Source organism: Pezoporus occidentalis, unplaced genomic scaffold (assembly GCF_034315485.1).
Source record: "Pezoporus occidentalis ecotype Australia unplaced genomic scaffold, CSIRO_AGI_Poc_V1 ctg158, whole genome shotgun sequence".
Classification (NCBI taxonomy): Eukaryota; Metazoa; Chordata; class Aves; order Psittaciformes; family Psittacidae; genus Pezoporus; species Pezoporus occidentalis.
The window spans coordinates 370,324-391,867 of NW_026913404.1; the positions used below are offsets into that span (position 1 = coordinate 370,324).

The 21,544-nt window shown below is 42.9% G+C and overlaps 1 protein-coding gene across 4 annotated transcripts; it reads right to left on the reverse strand.

Annotated features, from left to right (window-relative positions):
* Positions 1-6,387: 6,387 nt before the first annotated feature.
* LITAF (lipopolysaccharide induced TNF factor) lies at positions 6,388-21,028 on the reverse strand. 4 transcript variants are annotated; one of them, XM_062611811.1, is made up of 6 exons: positions 20,712-21,028; positions 16,171-16,277; positions 14,213-14,343; positions 8,377-8,559; positions 7,294-7,450; positions 6,388-6,965 (listed from the first exon to the last, which is right to left on the reverse strand). In XM_062611811.1, the coding sequence occupies exons 3-6, from the start codon at positions 14,232-14,234 to the stop codon at positions 6,857-6,859; spliced, it is 471 nt and encodes a 156-aa protein (XP_062467795.1). In that variant the 5' UTR covers positions 14,235-14,343; positions 16,171-16,277; positions 20,712-21,028; the 3' UTR covers positions 6,388-6,856. The 4 variants fall into 4 exon arrangements, with proteins under 4 accessions (XP_062467795.1, XP_062467796.1, XP_062467797.1 ...); XM_062611812.1 differs by having other exon boundaries at positions 14,213-14,366; XM_062611813.1 differs by having other exon boundaries at positions 7,294-7,444; positions 20,712-21,022.
* Positions 21,029-21,544: the final 516 nt, after the last annotated feature.

Below are 21,544 nucleotides of genomic sequence, written 5' to 3' on the forward strand. Positions count from 1 at the left end.
TCCACGAGCTACAGCGGATGCTTGAGGCCCCTGCACAGTTTGGGCCTGGAGCAAGCAGTCCTGCTTCCTCTCATCTTCCCTGACATCTTTCAGCCTATTGACAGTGTCCCGCAGCTCAGCCCCTGCTTCAAGAGGACCAAATGCAGCCTGCCCATTGTGCACCCTCCCCTCACAAGTCCAGTGCAGGCACTCTCTACACTCTGAGCTCTGCACTGCAGCCTCCCCTCTCATTGGCTCTGTCTGGGTATCTAAGCTGGCCACTGCTGGGGCACCTGGGGCAGCCAGAGCAGAGCTCCTAGACTAGGCAAATGCTCACCATCCCGCTTGCCTGCCCGCACGAACTGCCTCGACCCACTCTGTTCGCCTTGCACTTGGTCACTCAAGCTTTCTGTGGCAGGTTTTTAACCAGTCAATGTCATGCAAAATAAGAGATACAGAGATTTTCTATGTAAAAAATATTAATTTCAGAATGTCAGCTTATGAAGAGACTCACAGGTCAGCCTCACATTCAAACTCGGATTCAGGCTGCAATCCTGAGGTATGCTGCAGATGGAAATGGCTGCTGGGATAGAGAAGCTTGAAGATTTGGGCTTTGGCTTGCAGAAAGAAAACAGAATTCAATGTTACCTGGTAAATGCATTTGATTTTCTATTTTGCTCAGATTATCTTGCTCTGCTTTTGCAGTCACAGCTGTAAATCATACTTTCCAAAATAATCAAATTTGCATTTTAAGTTCAAGTTTTAGCTTTGTGGCTTCCCACTTCTTCAGAAAGAAGTTATATTAATAAAAAAAAAAACAAACAAAAACATCTTATTGCAAGTGTATGAGCACACTCGCATAAATCTGGGCTTGCCTGAATCTCATACACCAAAGAACAATGAAATTCAAAAGCAACACTCCAGGGCTTTTTGTTGAAAATATTTCAAATAGCTTTTTTTCAGTGTATCACAGATTTTAGGCCCTTTGTACTGCAACCTGTAAGTTACAAATTAAATGCCTGATTTGTGGTTGACTCTTAAACACATGCTAAATAAAGACAAGTCTTTAAGGTAATGCATAACACTAGTGTCCTATGTACTTGACTAAGTTCACTCATTTGAGTGGGTTGCTAATACAGAGAACCTCCCCAACAGAAATGTCTACCATGGTGCTGTCCTAGATCTTAAAATACTGAAGAAAATCAGCCACATGTGCTGCAAACACACTAGTTTAATGACTCACAGGAGACCAGCACTGGCAAGAAATCTGAGGAAAGCATCCATCCATTTTAACAGATATTGTACTCAAGTTTGCAAAGTGAAATTAATCAAAACTTAATAAAAATACCACCTAACACACAACACAGCAAAAACATCTGTGGACACCTGTACTGCCCAGGAAATCTGAACTTTAATAGCAGTCTGTTCTGTAAAGGCCCCAACAGTTCTTTTAGATGAAGAGACTGGATTGAGAGCAGCCCTGAGGAGTTGGGGAGTGGCGGTTCACAGTATCACAGTATCACAGTATGCTAGAGATTGGAAGGGACCTCGAAAGATCATCTAGTCCAATCCCCCTGCAGGAGCAGGAACACCTAGATAATGTTACACAGGAATGTGTCCAGGCGGGTTTTGAATGTCTCCAGGGAAGGAGACTCCACAACCTCCCTGGGCAGCCTGTTCCAGTGTTCCGTCACCCTCACTGAGAAGTTTCTTCTCAAGTTTAAGTGGAATCTCTTGTGTTCCAGTTTGTACCCATTACCCCTTGTCCTATCATTGTTTGCCACTGACAAGAAGCTCCCCATGACCCAGCAGTGTGCGCTTGCAGTCCAGAAACCAGTGTGCTGGGCTGCATCCCCAGCAGCGTGAGCAGCAAGGTGAGGAAGGAGATTCTCTCCCTCTACTGCAGCTCTGGGGCAACACCATGACAGGACATGAAGCTGCTGGAGCAAATCCAGAGGAGGCCACAGGGATGCTGCAAGGGCTGGAGCAGCTCTGCTCTGGAGACAGGCTAAGAGTGCTCAGCTTGTTCAGCCTGGGGAGGCTTAGAAGGCTCTGGGGAGACCTTAGAGCAGTGCCTAATAGGGGGGCTGACAAGAAACCTAGAGAGGGATAATTTACAAGGACACAAAGTGACAGACAAGAGGGAATTTAAACTGACAGAAGGAAGACAGAGATGAGATGCTGGGAAGAAGTTCTTCCCTGTGAAGATGGTGAGGCATTTGCCAGAGAAGCTGTGGCTGCTCCAACACTGGTAGCGCTCAAGGCCAGGCTGGACAGCGCTTGGCACAACCTGCTCTAGTGGAAGGTGTCCCTGCCCGTGGGAGGCAGTTGGAACTGGATGAGCTTTAAGGTCCCTTTAACACAAACCAGTCCATGATTCTATGAAGAAGCTCACGTCTAACAGCCAAAAGCAGGAGGAAAAGGTCCCTGGCATGGCCCCATTCTTGCCCCTCTATGCACAAGCCCTGGCACGGCCCAGGGGTCGAGGCACACCCGGTCCCACCTACCTGTCCTTACAACCACCTTTTGTCTTCACAGGTTTTCCAAGCCCTGGACCTTGCAGCGAGGCTGCGAGAAGCCCACCACATACTGCTGCTGCCGCCACAGGAGGCAGCGTGGCCCGGGCCGCGGGAGCCCTCACTGCTGGAACGCTTCCCAGGGCAGAGCTTCGGGAATAGTGCTCCCAATACGTTATTCCCTTGGTGGCGGGGGGGTAATAAAAAACGCGCCCGCAAACCAGGCAGCTCTTTGAGACACATGCATTTCCAGAACGTGTACTGCGAGGAGCTAAGGCGATGGAGGGCCCCGCCGCCTTCCCCAGTGCTGTGGTAGCGCTCCTCGGCCTCCACACACCACGCAACCTCCCCCAAGGACCGACCAGGACTGCGCCCCTCACCCGGCTGCCCCCGGGAGAAGAGGGAAAGCCGAGAAACCCGCGGAACGGCGGGAAGAAGGAAGAACCGCTTCAATGAGATAAGGAGGAGGGAGGGCGGAGAGCCAGGACGAGTGAGCGGGAGCCGCCTGAGGCAGCAGCGCGTTTGGCGGCCCCGACGGCCCCGGGCGCCCCCTGGCGTCGAATAGGGCAAAGCTCTGGCTGTGGGATGGTGAGGGCCTGCGCCGGGACACGTGGTTATCATCGCAGCGCCGTGCTGTGGACAGGGAGAGCACGTTGTGCGGCTCGCAGCGCAGGCACCCGCGGTGCCTTCCTTCCTCCAGAGTTACTCAGGGCCGTGTGCCCAGAAAAAGGGCCTCAGGGACCTTCTGGAGCAAGAAGGGGAAAAGACTTCAGGTCTTCCTCCCCACAAACACTTTTGTGAAAGCACTACTGCCACCTTCAGATGCAGTGTGTCACACACACCCTTAATTCAATAATCCTCTTCAGGATTAGGAAGCTGCCTTCCCCCCCACTTTGTCACAAATTCATGAGATGGTACACGAAAATAAAACAGCCAACCACAAATGGGCTTTTGAAAAGTCACCTTCTCACTCTTGGTTTATTCTAGACTTGGGCACAACTATTGTTAGCATCTCCAAACCACACAGCCACATATGCAAACAGATGCTAGATTTTCAGATATATTATTACCTTGGGGGTTTTGAGTAACAAAAATCAAGTTAAGTGGTAATACAACACACTTCCTTTAAACTCGGGAAGTTTCACCACACACTTGGTTCAAAAACATATTAAGACACTTGGAGAATTTATTTCTATACTGGAATCAGATCCAGCACATCATACACATCACCTCACAAAAATACAGTAAAAGCCATCCTAAACATAATGAACTTAAATCATGTTGCAGGACCTTTAGGAAGAAGAAAGGAACACAAAGGTTAATTTGCTATAAAATTCACATGAACAATAGGAAACAATTAAAAACAGAAATCTAATAGAAATAACACTATTAAAGTGTAACAGAAAGCAATGCCATCCTGCAAAGTGAATGAAGGTGGGATAAGGGAAGGCTTCACCCAGCTTTGTCATGTAAGGCCAGAGGATTTCAGATGCCTCATGTCCCTTCCTTATTTGTAGACATAACATGAAGTCAGCGTGCCACTTCATTTTTTATCAACAGGGGAAAAACTATTTGTTCACCACTTGTTTCTTAACAACACGTTGCTTAATAAAAATATCAATGCACCAGAACAAAGTTGTTTAAGGTAATCAATCCTGCCTTTCTGTATTTTCTGCACCTCAAAGAAAAAAGTGCTTCAGACATTGAAAAAGTAGTAGGGCATTCTCACATGAGTAACAGGGATTCTTTCAGACTGAATATGATGATATTTCAGATCTATTTTCTCCCTACCAGTTACTGGTACATAGAAGCTTATCTATATCTATATGTGTGTTTATTTATATTATAAGCAAAAAAATTTTACCCAGAGGAATTTTAACGGGGGGGGGGGGGTTGAGAGGTGGTGGTGATAAAAAGAAAAAAATAAATAAAGGGCCTAAATTGCAGGAAAACAGCTTTTCAAGTGTGGTTCTGTGTGTAAACAGTTGGTCTGCAGGCCAGAGGCCACCATTTATCAGAGACCTGGCCCAAGTAAGACTGAAAAATTTTACCCTGTAATTATATTTCTTGACTTAATTTTAACATTTCAGCCATTTGTGTGTTTGGAAACATTCCGAACGTTACAGTTTTCTGATTAGAAGCACTAGATATGAAAGACAAAAGTTTTATTTTAAATACAGTGAGGTTTAAAAGCAAAGAGCAACTTCTATACAAAGCACTTTCACACAAAGCAAGTTATATTCTGCATTTGTTTGTCTAAAATAAGTTTAACGAAGCAAGTTATATTCTGCCTTTGTTCGTCTAAAATAAGTTTAACGAAGCAAGTTACTCTGGCACATTCTATAGGTAATTCCATACACAAAAGAACTTTGTATTTAAGGAAATTTAAGTATAGAAGGGACAGCAGAAAGTTTTGCGGAGTACTTAATTAGATGGAATAGCTGCCAGCATTACATGTCCTGTTCTCAATCTATATAAGGAATTTAAAGAGATGAAGTAGACTGTGCCCATAGAAGAAAACCATAGAAGAAAAGTACATTTTCTGTAAAATCCAGAGGGGTGGGAATACTGGTTTACAGCAGCATATGCTATCTGCTTAACTTAGAACTGTTAAACGTGTCATCAGAACAGAAAATTTAGTGGAGCATCACCCAGGCTATTAAAGAACATGGAAAGCACTGCAGTGGTGCAGCAGCAGACAAACAAAGGAACAAAAACCAAACACACAGGCAAAAAAAAAAAAAAACAAAAAACAAAAAACCAACCACAAGATAATTCTACATCATCGCAGCAAAAGCTACAAAATTACTACCCTTTTTACCTCCATCGCTCTTGTAAATTAGTAGCTACTGATGGAAATTCCTGTTGCACAGGGCTCCATATGATCAGAAACCTTTTTCAAATGCACATGAGAGCTATTAAGCCACCTGCAGATGATACAGAAGCAACAGCACTTTACAAAAGCTAATTAACACGAGGCCTAAAAGCTGTATTTGTGATCCACAAAACTGGATTTCAAAAGTGAAGTGTTAACAGACTTTTCAAAAGTTCACTTCTACCAGATATTTATAGAAGGCACATTTGGCAAAAGCAGTATTTTTTAATTTTTATTTTAGCTTTTACAGAGATTAATACAGTGCACCACAGCCTTGTATAAACACCCATCTTTTCTAGACAGGTATCATTCAAATTCATCAAGATTTTATTCAGACCAAGTCCACTACTTATGGCAGAGTAAAACACTTCAACCTTAAGAGCCTTGTTCCCTAATTTTTTGTGATCATTGTCTTAAATAAGCATATCCAGCTTAAGCCTCTGAAAACAGAACTTCTTTCATGTAGAAAAATCACAGTACACACCTAAATAATCAGAGAAACTCCTTAACAATCATGGTACCTTCTTAAAGAAGAAACAGTAATTAACAAACAGATCAACAATTAAAATCCCAGGTCCTGAATCTGTGTTTTGCAGGTGGAATTTAAGCCTTAAGATAAGGCTGAGGTTTGTTTATGCTTTATCAGTTGACCTGCGTAAATGTACAAGGAAGTCTTCCAAGGCTATAGCTAAGGCTCTATGGGCACTTTCACTGGGGTGGAGCAAAGAGAACACCTGATAGATGTCTAGATCAGCAGTAAAAAAATCCCAACCAATCAAAAAACACTGAACAAGTACCTATTAATAATTCCTGTATGAACGTCTTTACTGTAGAGTAGAGGTATGACTAGAATTGAAACTGGAAATTCAGGTACTAGGTTGAATCACCATTAACGCATGATAACCTGAGTTGTCCATTTGATAAAGTAGCCTCCAAAAAGGATGAAGCCTCTAGGTTTGGTTCTCTTTCAACTAAGAAAGTTTTAAATCAAATTTTAGTGCTCATGACAGCGCTAAAGTCAAAGAGGGGCACTTGTCCCAGAGGCAAGCAGCTCCCTGCCAGTTTGCAAACAGTGCTGTTACAAAAGCATCAGCGCCAAGCATGAGACTATCTAGTTCTCCATAGATGTTCTCCTCCCTGGCTGTGCTGACTATAAGCATGCACACCAGTTTGCAGCATAGTTGAAATGAGATTAACTGAAGAACATCATGAACCTGTTCTACATAAAGCAGAAAGGGAAAACATAGTTGCCATCAACTGGTTCTGCACTGAGTGGCCCTTAAAGATTAAATATAGTTTTTACAGACTTAAGTCGGAATCCCCTCAAGCAAATTCTTACTCAAACAATCTAGCAATAAACATTACTTTTGTTTGGTTTCCAGTGACAGGATGCACAGAAACAACAGAAGTCTCCAAGAAGCTTCAAAAAGGGCTTGTAGAGGTGCTAACCAACTTCATCAATCAATTATCAATGTTTAAGTACTGCCTATAAACGTTTGTAAGACCCAAGAAGAGTACTGCAGTTTGGACAGCTATGATCCACATCCTTTAGGGCATCAATGCAGAAGGGAATTAAGCAGCAGCCAGCTACACACCTGCAAAGCAAAACAGAAACATAATCAATCTCTTTTACCACTTGTTACATACATAGGAAGATAAATTTTATTTCCTGCAAAAGCCATCAGGAAAACTGGTGCCTTGAAGCTGTAAGAAGACCACACATGGTTATGGAATCCATCACTAGTGTTCTTGAGCTACTTTAAGGTCATATAGGACTTAATGCAGATGTAGGCTATTCAAACCTTTAGGGCCAGGTACAAGACAGAATGCGACTGCAACAAAGCTGAGAGCTTTGTCACTCCTTAGAGCTATAAAAGGACATGTAAGAAGAGAAAAATGAAGTGCAAATTGGAATCAACCTACCCCAACAGGAAGAGGCCACCACATGACAGCCAAGTCAAAGCTCCTGAGTCATACGAGAGACGTGTCACTATCATCTGGTTGCAGGAAGGGCAGCACATCTGAACTGGGCGGTCACAAAATACTACTGGTTGCTGCACATACACTGTCTGAACTGTAACTGAGCAGAAAAACATGCTATACTCAATGAGTAAATAAGGAAAAAAAGTTAATCAACTTCCACCATGGTATTTACTAATGCAGAAACACACTGTCTTAAGAATAAAGCTGCACTAAAAAAACTGCAGAGTGGCAAATGATATTACCGATACTAGTGCACACAGAAAGCCAATCATATCCTGGGCTGCATCAAAAGGAGCGTGACCAGCAGGTCAAAGGAGGCGATCCTGCCCCTCTACTCTGCTCTCGTGAGACCTCACCTGGAGTATTGTGTGCAGTTCTGGTGTCCTCAACATAAAAAGGACATGGAACTGTTGAAACAAGTCCAGAGAAGGACCACGAGGATGATCAGGGGACTGGAGTACCTCACGTATGAAGACAGGCTGAGGAAGTTGGGGCTGTTCAGCCTGGAGAAGAGAAGGCTGCATGGAGACCTCATAGCAGGCTTCCAGTGTCGGAAGGGGGGCGATAGGGATGCTGGGGAGGGACTCTTCATTAGGGACTGTAGTGACAGGACAAGGGGTAACAGGTTAAAACTTAAACAGGGGAAGTTTAGATTGGATATAAGAAGGAAATTCTTTCCTGTTAGGGTTGTGAGGCACTGGAATAGGTTGCCCAGGGAGGTTGTGAATGCTCCATCCCTGGCAGTGTTCAAGACCAGGTTGGACGAGGCCTTGGGTGATATGATTTAGCGTAAGATGTCCCTGCCCATGGCAGGGGGGTTGGAACTAGATGATCTTAAGGTCCTTTCCAACCCTAATTATTCTATGATTCTATGATTCACAAGAACTCATTCACCTTAATCCCTTCAAAAATATGTCTGGAAGGTGCAGAACAACTCTGAACCACTATCTTTCGTGTTCTGCACAACACTTATTACGCAGCCACTCAACATCTCCTTAACATGCAGTACAGTTCAAGGCTTACTGGGGTTATGCATTGGTGAAGGCTGTTCCACATACGGGGAAGGGTTCATTCTTTTCCCGTCTAGTTTCTGGCCATATTCTGGGGTAGGATAGGGCTGAGGATAGTTCACATTGATTCCTGTTGTTTCCTCATAAGAAGGTGGTGCAGATGGAACAGGTATGCCACTCGGCACAGACATCGTATCTAAAACATAAGAGAGAAAGATGTAACAGAAGACATTATTTATTGAGGGCAAGTGACAAGTAATTAGGCTGTATTCAGGCAGAAAGTGAGAAGATAGCTAGATTAAAATGTACCTTCACTAGTGTAAATTGTATTGACTGTTAATTCTGACAGTGTTAAGTGTTAATTTTGATATCATTGCTGCTTCCTCCCCTTTTCCTTTTCACAGAGTAGTTTTTACACTTTCTCCCCACCACTGCTTCTTCCTTTATAAATAAAAAATGCTACAGCAAGGACATCAGGGCATCTTCAGTGGTATACTAAGCTATCTGGCAGTTTCTTCTAATTCTCCAAGAAAAGTATTTCAGATCCTTCTTGTTCTACTGGACAAAATAAAACAATCAAGCAGTATGATAAGCCACATGGTAGCTGCTAACTAACATGAGCCTGGTTTGTGGTGAAGTTCAAATATTTAAGAGACTATTTATCTCTGCTGTAATTTGAAGTAATAATAACAATAATAAAGTTATATTGAAGAAAAATGAAACCCCATAGCACTAGTGTGAATGAGTAAGAGAAACTGCAAATATGAGGGGGAAGAAAGAAAACAAAGCATGTTAAGAAATAAAAATACCCACAACAATACAACATTACTTTCAAAGCAACAAACTTTCAAACAGCAGTTTACTGAATATATGCAATGTCTTGTGGTACAAGACATCAGGCATTCTAAACTCAAACATTCTCCCCACTGTTCCTATCACATCTTGGGACACCATTGCACTGCAGGGTTATAACAGGACCTAAACATACCCAACTTAGCTTTCTAAGTTGGTACTCTCCGCTTCAGTTATCTGCAAGGTTCACAGCCCAACTTCCTTTTCTACCTCACAAGATAATGACGCCTCCTCCCAGAGAGGAACCAAAGAGGAATGAGGTTGAGTGCAGACGCAAGCTAATTCAAAGCTGGACATTAAAGATCAAAGTTCAGACCCAGTTAAACTCTCAAGGCCAATCCTTCCCTCACAAGCTATGCTGTTGATTTTTACAACCCAGGAAGTATGCTGTAACTTGGCTGCCCAATATGCAGTGTCACTATAGAGAAGGATAAGGAAAAGAGTAGTGAAGAATCAAGAGAATAACATTGCCCATGAAGACCTTGCTGCTTTTCCGGCCCAGAAGATAAGGGGTGAAGGGGATAAAAATCTCAGCATAAAACCTGGCTAACCCTTAAAATTTTTGAATGGCCTTTGGGGACTTTAGTTCCTGAGTAAATAGAAGATCACAGCTTCTTTCACACTGAAATCAATACACAGTCACAGAAGACAATGGAGGAACAACAGTTAGTGGAGAACCAAGTTGAACTGTTATACAATGACCTAGTACACAACAGTTTCCCCACAGAGTGGCCTGAATAATCCTTTAAAGCTAGAATGATCATTTTATCAGAGACATTATTATTTCAAAGTAGAGAATACTCTTGTGAAACTATGCACCTATAACCACCTTCTCCCAGATTACCTCATTCCATTCTGTTTACATGCGAGGATGATGTTCAGAATTCATTTGCTGTTTTCAGTATATTGCAGTGCTTAGAAGCACCAGTTTACCAACTGATTCAATAAGATTCACCACAGAAATGAACATAGCTATTTTATGAATATATCTGCAACTTTTCCACTGTGTACTCTAAAAAATGATCTCTCATCACCCTTTTAAGATATCTGTATAAAACAGCCACCCTGAGGTCAAAGCATCCCAGACTTCTAAATTAACACATGGATCTCCACTATTAGTGAGCTATGAAACAATTGCCCGATAAACCCCTTTTTCTTTCTTTTGGAGTCTTAAAATCTGGCTTTTTGTAGTGTTTAAAATGTACCTCTTTTCACTTATCACCCAATACATACATCACATTCTTCATTCAGAAGAATTGATTTCTTTGGCAGCTAGACTTCTGAGAAGGATCCATCAGCTGAATATAAGCTGACAGTGTCATGAAAGTGGCAAGCACCATGCAGGGGTGCATAAGCAAAACCAGTATCCATAGGGAACTGAAAACGTTCTGCTGCTCTGGGAAAGCCCCCGTGGGAGTACAGTATTTAAGAGACAAAAGGTAAACAGAGTCCAAAGAAAAGCAGCAAGAACAATCACAAAGACTAGAAAAGGAATTCTGGGGAAAAAAAAAAACAAACAACAAAAGAAACAGTTTCCTTAATTACAAAAAAAACCAGAGAGAATAATGAAGACAGACAGGTAGCAATGAAAAACTAAAACTCCTGAGAGTAAATTTTAAGAAAAACTGTAAGAGAAACTTTAATAAGCTGTTAATAAGACTGTTTAAGCACTAGATGAATGGGCAAGAGAATTATGAAGCTTTCCCTCCTGAAAGTTTTAAGAACAGATACACATGACAAATTACGGATTGTTCAGCATTAAATGGATTAGAGAGTCACTTCATTTCTCTTCCAGCTGTATTTTCCATTGTTTCAACATTTGCTTTTGAAAATAAATTCAATGCCTTTTAATTTTAAAACATCTACTTTTACATATGCTGTTTCAGAAGTGAGATGCTACATCTTCAGAAGAAGGCAAGGCCAAATCCTGAACAACCGCTTGCAAATCAGCCCCCACCCCTAGAGCACATTGCAAGACGGGGTCTAGAACTAACTGAAAACCAGCTTCCTCTGTTTACAAAACAAACACACACCCCTAAAAGCCAACTAACCAGGCAACAAACCCCACAACCACACACAAACACAACCAACAACCCCAACAACCAACAAACTCCACAACCACAAACAACCCACCCAATGCAACTATAAAAAGTTTCTCAGTATCAAATGTATTCAAGTTTCAGATAAGATACAGCAGTAAATTGATCTGGCAGTAAGCATTAACTCAAGGATTAGATAGTAATGAGAACAAAGGTGAGAGGGACATTCTAGAAACCATTCTATTTTTTATTATGTAAGACAGCCTGGGTTAGTAAGTAAACTGTGTGTTGTACTTCCCCATGCAATCTCTCAAGGCACTAATAGACTTTCTATGGTTTCCATTTGTACTTTGCTCCTTGCAAACAGGTACAGAGCAATTTATAAAAATATCCCCCATAGAGACATTTCTGGGAAGATCAACTAAGAAGTAAAACCTGTTTACAAGGAGATCTTAACGATCTTAAGCATCCATAGGGAAGACTTGAACTTTTAACACGTTAAGAAACTGTACCCACCTACTTACAAACCAGCAATTTATTAATTGAGAGATAGATGGGCACAAAAAAGAAGTTGATAGCAGGAGAAACTGATCCCACAAGTTTTGTCTTCTTAAAGCAGACTCTCAAAAGTTGCTTACAAGTAATCCAAAGGGAAGACTGTTTAGTGACAGCTACCTGACGGCAAGACAAGACAAAGGATAAGAGAGGTGACAGGGAAGTCAAATACACTATAAAGTTACCTGGATGTAGCATGTATTAAAACCATTAGGTACCATTAAAGCCATTGCAAACATTGTAAGACCAACAAGCACACTAGTTGCAAGACCAGGGCTTTAACACTGATATACAAGAAGTTTCCACTTAGATCTGGAAGTTTCAGATCTAAACATTATTAAGCAGATAACTGAGCAGTTCTAGATTCTGTTCCCAGATTCTCACTATTCTCTTGCTTCAGGTCTTTGGAAATGGATGTGGTAAGACAAAGACCAATAGCTTCAGCCAGCCCTCCCACATCATTCTGCTCTTCAGAAGAAACCCTCTTGTATTCCAGGTGCACAATGGTAAGGTGGACACTGACTCATGGTGCCCGTGCCCAGCTGCACCCTATCTCTGGGCAGATGAGTCACTGGACTCAATTCATAAAGCAACAAAAGCACCAGCTCCCTCCTCCAGATTTTTATTGTTTGTTCATTTGCTCAAGAGAAAGAATCACAAGCACTTCTCAGCTAAATCATTTCCTCCATCAGCACACACTGGAAAACAAAGCACCCTTCCAGTTCATTCCTTTCTGCAGAGGTCTATTGCTCTACATACAGAGAAAATCTGGCCGGGAGAGAAAAGGCTGTTAAAAGTCATAGCATTCACAGACCACTCTATTCAAATGAAACCAGATTAGTTACTTATGCTAGCTGGAGACACCAGGAAGATAAGCAACAAATCCTACTGACAGAACAATGCATGGATACTGTTCTCTCCAATGGGGAGTGCAGCACAGCTCTATGCCACTTGTACAACTGCGCTAAAGCCACATGAATTTTGGGGCATGGAAGCCTTCTGAAACTGTTGAATATTCAGTAAAACTCTGGGTGTGCAGCAGTTTTTGCAGGGGTTTGCATTTTCCAAGATTGTATTTCAGTGAATTTAAACACTGCTCCCACTTTAATTCCTAAATTCTAACTCTATACAGTAATCTGAAACCAGAAGTAGGGTCTGCATTTGCTCCCCAGCCAGAATTGCCAGTCTTAACATGGCAAAAGAAGTTGCAGCCTGTACCTGAAAACAAATACAAATATATATTTATACATAAATATATCTATATATTTGTACTATACATCTGTAGAAAAGCCACAGCACCTGACTAAACTTTCATCTTGCTATTGGAAAAAATGAATTATGTGAATCAGAATTTCTAACATATCTGAAGAACTTACCAACCAAATTCTTATCGCCTTCTATCATCATGGGCTTCAGGGTTTGTATCTGACTACAGTCATCCGAGATAAAACTGACTTGAAACTAGCAGCATGCTCAGCAGCAGCTACAAACTCAAGAACTCAGCAGGGTTGAGTCTCAGACAAGACGACTGCCCAATAGTGTTTGTGTATTTAATTAAAATATAGACTATGACCTACATAGTTTTTTTAAATAGCTGCATAGCATTCCTCAGGAGACCCTCCCACAACATGGATTTGCAAAAAGCTGGGCAGTTTCTTCAGAATGCTAACTGAAATATCAAACTAAAGAACCTACTATAAATGAGCAAGACTCTTACACTGACCTTCATCAAGATACATTACAGGGAAAATACGAATATACGTTTATTGTAGTCCAGAAGCTACTCAGGTCTTACTTAAAGTGCTCAAAACAACAGGCTGTCCTGTCATAGCCTATACCTGCTACATCTGCCAGGTAAGACACATTCACATGTTAACTTAATGCTACCATCAGCTGTAGGAAGGGAAACGTATTCAAGATTCCCTTTCTCCCAAGGGGCAGATTTACTGTAAGAAGATTAGGGTGCCATGTTCTGTGTCATGCTCCCAAGTACAGAGACAGACAAAGCTAAAGGGCTGCAGTCATCTCCCCCCTTCCTCCTCACACTCCATTCCTGATGCAGACCAGTTAGGGGCAGAGTCTGGCTCACATGCCTTTCAGGCATCTTCACGTTGTGATAATCTCAAATTGTCCTCTCCACACCCAAAACCGAACACATGTTTATTAGCATTTTCTCACCATAGGATGCATCCCCTGTCTTACAAAAAATTATATTGCCCAGATGGGCATGTTAATATTATGCAGTTTAAAACTGCAGCCTTCTTCTGAAGACGGGATGCAAATGTGTATTCTTCAGAATGCAGAAAAATACCTTTTGCTCAAGGACAAATGGAAAAAAGGAAAAGAAAAAAGAGGAGGAACAAGTCAAAAGTGGAAATGTAAGTCAAGTCATTCATGCCTCACCCAACAAGTACAGATGAATCATTAGGCAATATTTTTTTTAATCCCAGCTGGTTTCCTGACCTGCATGAGAGTCTAGGAGAAATGGATTCCACAGCAGCACAGAGGTAGCAGCAACAGCACCTCAAGGATACCTGTGGGTAGATAATCTCTGCCCCTTATCAGGAGGCAAAGGAAAGAGGTCTGTACAGTCCCGCCCACTAACACAGCATGTGAGGAGAAACTTATGCACAGATGAGTTGCTCCTGGGAGGCTGGAGGAAAAGTACGGAGTTATCCCTCTCTCCCTGTCCAGCCAAATCTGAGCCTGGCACCTGCTTTTAGTGCAATAGTGAGTACTGCTCTTCCACAAATGGAAGAGCAAGTACACTTACTACCTTACAAAACAGTTTTCCTTATCTGAATTCCTTGTTAGCCACTCAGGTACAGACCAAGAATCATAGAATCTTTAGGGTTGGAAAGGACCTTAAGATCATCTAGTTCCAATACTCTGCTTGCTTGTAAATGGGCTCCCCTTAAGCTAAATAATTACATCCCTATTTCCTGAAATTCTTCCAAAACAACCTTGTGTATAAAGAAAATATAAATTTTAGCTTAAATCAGAATGTATGTCTGTCATGAGACATTTTTATAAAATACAAGCATAGCTAGCTATATGAAAATTTGAACTAGGAACATTTTCATTATTTGGCATGGATTTGGAACCTGGTTTTGATCAAAATAAATTTATAGCCTCAAACCAGTGCAACAGAAAATGTCCTAAATAAATCTAAGACTATTTTTACCAAAAGAAAGATCCCACTTGCAACTTCAGCTGCCTGTCACCACTACAGAGCAAGTTTTAATCAGTTCCTTCGTCTCCCCGGCCACACAATAGCATAAACACGAGTTTATGTTACAAGAGAAGATGGCAACAACATTCGTGCAAAGGAGTGTAAGCAGATCATGAAACCAGACCCAACATCTCAGACCATCTGGTTTTATTTTCATAGAGCATCATTCCAAACCTCAGAATCAATACACACCCACTCACAGCAGGAAAAAGGACATTTCCATTACACATATTTATTTGGAGGACTTAGAAAAGTAAGTACACAGTTTATTTTTACCTTTCACTATAAGGAATGTTGTTGAATGTCAGTTTATCTGAACATATTACATTAAATTGACTTCTAGAGATTTGTTACTTTCTAGAGATTTGTTACTTTTTGTAGCAAAGGTGCCAGGCAGGACAAGAACAAGAAAAATCCTGCATCTTGCTACTCAAATGATGAACAATTATCATCAAGAAAGCAAACTTTTTATAAGATCACAAGGACAGATTATTTTCTCAATTAGCAGTTTTCATTTTTTCAGGACTTTTATTGAATGGTATGTATCTTGGATGAAAAGAAACAAGACATATGTAAATTCAATCATTCACATTTGGGTACAAGACAGCAGATCTCAAGCAGGGACGTACTAGCTTCTACCCAGGACAAAGACACAGTGCTGAGCACCACCTGTTTGAAGCACAGCAGAGGAGTTGGCAGGAGAAACAGGGCTGGAAGAAGGCTGCAAAACTGTGTGGCATGTGAGGGGCTTCAGCTGAGCAAGGGAGCAGGCACCAAGAGCAAAACCCAAAGATGTGCATGGCTGCCAGGAGCACAAGAGCCAAGCCACTGTCTCCCTGCCATTGCCATCCAGCCCTGAAAACCTGAAGCTCGTCTAAAACTCCTGCCAGATTCTTGACCTTTTCTGCTCTATTCCCAGCCCAGCCATCTTCTGGCTATAACATCATTCACATGTCCCTGTTGCCCAAGCTTGTTCCAAGCACCTCTGCCTCTCAATTTGAAAGCCATTACCTAAGCAGCCTCAAAGCACAGAGTGCATCACAGCCGCTCTGGGTGGGGAGAGAAACACAGGGAAACAAAAGTCCAAAAGTCTCAGGCACCAAGAAAACTTTTAAATAGTCTGACTTACCTGGATTGCAGCACGTTCGTTTCACACGGCAGAAAGTTGCTGGCTATAGACTCTGGGATCTGGTCTTTTCAGTTCAGGAGAACACACACTGGAAATAGCAGCAGAATCTGTAACCAACACACACAAGGATAAACAACAGATTAGTTGGAAGGAAACAGAAGCTACGACTGGACAGTTTTTACTAGAAGCAAACAAAAGGAACAATAAACAAGCAAGATAATAATGCAGAATTTCCCCACTGGGACCATAGATGCTGTTAATAATTCCATAACAAAACCACAAGTAGGAGACACACTTTGGAACAGAAAGCAGTAACAGATACAAAGTCAAAGGGCCTTGAACAACCTCATCTAAGTAGGTCTTAAGCAGGTGGCTGATCCAAATGACCTCCAGAAATACCCCATCCAACCTAAATTTTCTATTAGTAACACAGAAAACAGAAGTTACTGTACTAGAAAAAGGTGCCAAAAGTTCAGTTTCAGTTTTACCCGTATACCAAATACAAAGTTATGAAAAAAACAATGCAAAAGATACCAGTCACGCTTCCAGTTTGGTTCAGGTCAGAAGCACTAATTTATCCCAAGTACAGACACCACAGGCAGCAGCAATAGGAACTGCATGGCTATTAAATACTCTTGCCCTAAGTACTGTTATACTGTTATACCCATAGTGGAATACAGACTTGGCATCAGTGTCTTGATATCAAAGGAAAGCTGGGTTTTACCAGTGGACCTGACTTCACAAGACAATGTAAATATGTGTATTTGAGAACACAGGAATTTCAGACCATTTTAAGACAAGTTTGATTTTCTCATTTTTTGTGAGATGCTCCAGCTACATGGAGCTACATTCCAAACTTGACAATAAGTTTTAGCCTTAACTCATAACCAGTTTCTCTTGTGTCTACATCATCCTTTAAGCATTTCTATACCCTAATGTTTATCTCATATGCTGCTACTACCATAATTTATCAACTTGAGTTGTCAACCAGTGCCTCCTGCCTGCTGAACCTCTGCTGGTCTTACAAACATCCATGCTGGTCCTCACCACTCATACCTGGATCTGTCCATGTCAACACTGCTGCCCTCCAGGGTTTCACATCTTTTCATTTCAATGCCATCCCTAGGAATAATCAACTTCCACCGCACACCAGCTGAGCCAGTACAGAGCTCAGTTATGCAGCCAGACACCCCCAGTGCTTCTGTAGCCACGCTGGACAATTCCTCTGATGGGTCAGTAGCCAGGGTTTACCTCCCTTACTCTATACCTACACACTTGTCTGCTTACCAGACGTAATCTAAAATTGCTGTTGGTTCCTGCTCTGGTAAGCTATTGATTCAGCCTTTCCCTCATTTACCATCCAGAAAAAAACTTTCCCTTAAACCTCCAACTACAAGGGCAAGGCTCTGCAGACAGACATCTCCAGACTGCAAACCTCAGAGAAGTATTATTTCTAAGTAACATAAACAAGTTGATTTGTAATCTATGACTGCTCTCTCCAAGCAAGGCAATTCCTGTACATTCCATTGTCATTCTTCAAAGTTTTAAATATGCCTCAGATAGCAGCTCCTGATTTTACACTTTCTCTGACCATGTCTCTCAAGTTAAAGAGCCCTTTCAACGCCTGAAAGATCCCTACAGAGAACACCACGATTACAAAGACAACAGGTAAAGAAAAAAATTCCAGGCTTATGTATCCAACTAGGGATGGAATGATTCTGTCCACCCGAAGCATGGCTAAGACCCAATTCACAGGTCTTCCAACAATGACACAAGCCTCTTCACTTTTCTGGACTGCAGAAGAGTCTCTGGAATACCGCTGATTGCCTTCCTTAAATGACACAGCTTTTATCATGACTTCAGTGACATCTATAAGTATTTTTATATAGAACTTGTCACAAGCATGTTCAGTCCTATGTAACCTGGAAGTGTGATCTGCTGCACTGGAAGTCTAGTAATAACATCAGTAAACATCACTAATGTTTATATATTTCAGTAGTCCCATGGTCTTTCCAGTAGACTAAGTGGAAATGCAGAAAGGTTTATTAGAGAGGGAATTGTATACATAGTCCAGTGTGGGTTTTACACGTAGCTAGGGCAAACACAGGAGCTGGTACGGAAGGACAGTCATGCCTACAGGCGCAGTGTGTACACAGGAACAGTAGTTGTGATAACCCCACTTCCTTGAAGACAGGCATTGTTCTTGCACACTGTTCCCATGCTCACAACTCAGCTTTGGCAGACTGAAGAGGGAACAAGACAGTAGTCAAAGATGATTAAATTCAGTAAGTTTTCATAACTGTATTTGTAGCATCCAGTATTCCACAGCTTTATTTTTAAAAAGCACTGACCTCTTGTTTTCTTTAGAAAAACCAGTTTCCCCTTGTGACTAAATTCAGAGCTGAATGCTGATGCTGCCCCTGGTCCCACTATGCTGGTTCTGGCTGGAGAAGCACAAGTTGTTAGGAGAGGACAGTGCCGGAACAGCTGACACCAACTGCCCAAAGGGATATTCCAGACCGTATGATATCATGCTCACCAATCAAACTAGAGGGAAGCCCCAGGCACTGCTCAGGGACTGGCTGGGCATCAGTCCTTTGCTGCTAAGCAGTTGTTTTCATTTGCATTTCTTTCCTTTCATAGGTCTTGTTTCTGTTATTGTTCTTTACAATTATTTTTATTATTTTGATTTACTTCAATTATTAACCTGTTTTTATCTCAACCTATGAGTTTTCTTACTTTCACCCTTCAAATTCTCTTCCCCACCCTCACCTGGAGGGAGCAGGTGAGCAGCTATGTGGTACTTAGCTGCCAGCTGGTGTTAAACCACCACACACAGCTGCTTCTGCTGCACAGACGCTGCTTGGCCAAAGACCATCCTCACCTCTGCTTTGCTGAGGAGCAAGTTCTAAGAAGTCAGCACCTCCTCATAGATTTAAAAGTGTTTGCGATCACAACTTTGCACATGAACACATCTAGTCATGATATTTCAGATTCAATCCTTACTTTCAAATGATGTTGCATTTAAAAACACCACTTGCACCACTGACTAGTTTTGGACAGCTGGTTCAATTTTAAAATGACAGCTATGCTTTTTCACCTTTCCCTATCCCCCTTCCTGAAAGCAGATGCAAGCATGTCTCAGGTCTTCATAGCACTTGGCAGTACCCCTGGCTTGGCAAGCTCTTCTCCTGCGCCTTCCTTCTCACCTTCTAACATTTAAATCTGAAGCACCGGTAATATTTACCAAGTACTACAGTGAATGGTATAAAACTAAAACCATGTATCAACCCCTTTAAGTTATCTATTAAAACAGAAATGAAAGTACAAGATGACATCAGGACTACAACACAATCTCTTCAAAATACTGCATATTGTAGAGGTAACCACAGCTTCAGCTTCTGAACTTAATTTTGCTAGCATTCCTCATGCTTTAAATGTCACCTCTGAAAAAGTATTTGAACTATTCCTTCATACAGCCAGTGCAAACATGCATCTCAATCCTGAGCACTACTTGAAGATTAGCCTGGAGACAAGAGAAAGAAGGTAGTGACCCACCCCTCTGCCTGGTATGAAGAAAAAGGAAAAAAAAAAAAAGAAAACCCAACAAAAAACCACCTTGGACAAAGCAAACACGTTATTGCCTTTTCCTTACTCTCTTACTAAAGTTTGGCATTTGATTTAATCCATTAAAATTCCTACTCTTGTGTTCTTCACTAGAAATCCGAAGCTGCTCTCTAACACCAGAGGTAATTACAGGGGCTCCCTGCACAGCAGCGTTTGAGGCAGCTGCTGGTCAGCAGCGCCTGGAATCAAACACAGGCTGAAGGCTAATTCTTTTTATCCATCAGGCAGGATATACAGGTTAATCGGAGCACTTGGAATTTTTGCAGCAAGACCTAACAGAGTACTTTGTTAGGCCACTATCCCAGTTATCTGAACTCCAGACGGTAACTCCCTAGTTTAAAGTACTATTTCTCAGCAGGCTGGTAAAGCTGTGTAAATTCCGCAGGTGTTCATGAGAGAATAAAATTCAGTAATAATTACCCAAAAGCCTTACGCCATATTACTATCTTAGGACAGCAACCGGTGCTGCTTGGGTCTCACTGCCTTTTACACTCACAAAATCGCAATAATCCCGTGAGCGGCTTCAACCCGGGTCCCAGTAATCCCCTCCCCGGAGCAGGGCAGGGCCGTTTTCCTAGGTTGGCTCCTCAACGCAATCCCTGCCCACCGTGCGGCTTCCCTCCCGGCTGCCGCCCGCGACGCTGGGGTTTCGCTTCCCTCAGCCCCAGCTCTGGCCCCACCGCCCACAGCCTCTCCCGGCCCGATTCCCCACCGGCACCGCTGGCTCCTGCAAAGCCCCAGCTTGTCCCCATCGCCCCGGGAGTGCCCCCCCCGGTCCCCCCCGGCACGGGCAGTGGCCGGCTCTGCCCCCCCCGGAAAGCCTCATACCGCCACCTTCCCTTACACCTCGCGGGTCCCGTCCGGCAGCAGCCCGCCCCCCCCAGCATCGCCCGTAGCAGCCCCGCGGCCCTCACCGCTCCCAGAGGGCTCCTGACTCTCCTCCTCGCCGCTCAGGTGAAGCCACCGTCCCGCAGGGATTGTCACGTCCCTTCCCGTCCGCACCTTGCCTTCTCCTCCCCTTCCCTCGAGGCCGGGGCAGGTGCCGCGGGACCCGCCCCGGGGAACAGCCCGCCTCCCTCCGCTCCCCCAGACCTACCGGCACCGCTCCCGAGCGCCGGTGGCAGGCAAAAGGAAGAGTAGAAAGGTCCGAGGGAAGTACAGCTGTGACCCACGCCCACAGCCGAAACTGGCTTCAGAGCTGCAGGCTTCGCAGCTCCTGAGAGAGGGTCACCCGGGTAAAACAAGCAGTCTTCAACTTCCCTCATCACCGCTGCCAGACTCCACATTTTGTAGGACAGGAGGAAAAGCCCTCCCCTAATCCTACCATACCAGTTATGTGAACAGGATCAGTTATTTCAGACATGCAAACCCCACATAATGGTTAAAGGAACAGTGATTTTAACTAGTGCCTTTACAGGCAATTAGACTGAATTCAGTCTTTGGAAGATACAGAGTACATCACTCCTTCCTCTATCCGGCCCAACAGCTCGAAGATCAAACAGAAAATTAATTACTGGTCAGACCCCTGGAAAGGATTCAGCAAGGACTGCCTCACCTGCTAGAGTTTAGGTGCACCCGTTTGGCAAGAGCTAGTATTTTGGTTCCTTTGTCTACTTTAGTCTGAAGGAGTCAATAACCCCTGAGGGCTCAGCAGGGATTCTGCGTTAGACCTTCTGGCTGAAAGCATCTAAAATCCGTTAAAATCCTGGTTTTGTGGTTAAATTCTGAGACTTTGCCCTAAATAACT

Bases quoted from the DNA above. Each gene is read 5' to 3' on its own strand.
- LITAF (XM_062611811.1), bottom strand. From the start codon at position 14,234: ATGATTCATCTGTACTTGTTGG. The intron at 8,560-14,212 runs GTGAGGCATGAA...CTTATGTTTTAG, and splicing joins GATTCATCTGTACTTGTTGG to ATACGATGTCTGTGCCGAGT. The intron at 6,966-7,293 runs GTAGGTTGATTC...TTTGCTTTGCAG, and splicing joins GGTGGCCTCTTCCTGTTGGG to GTGTGTAGCTGGCTGCTGCT.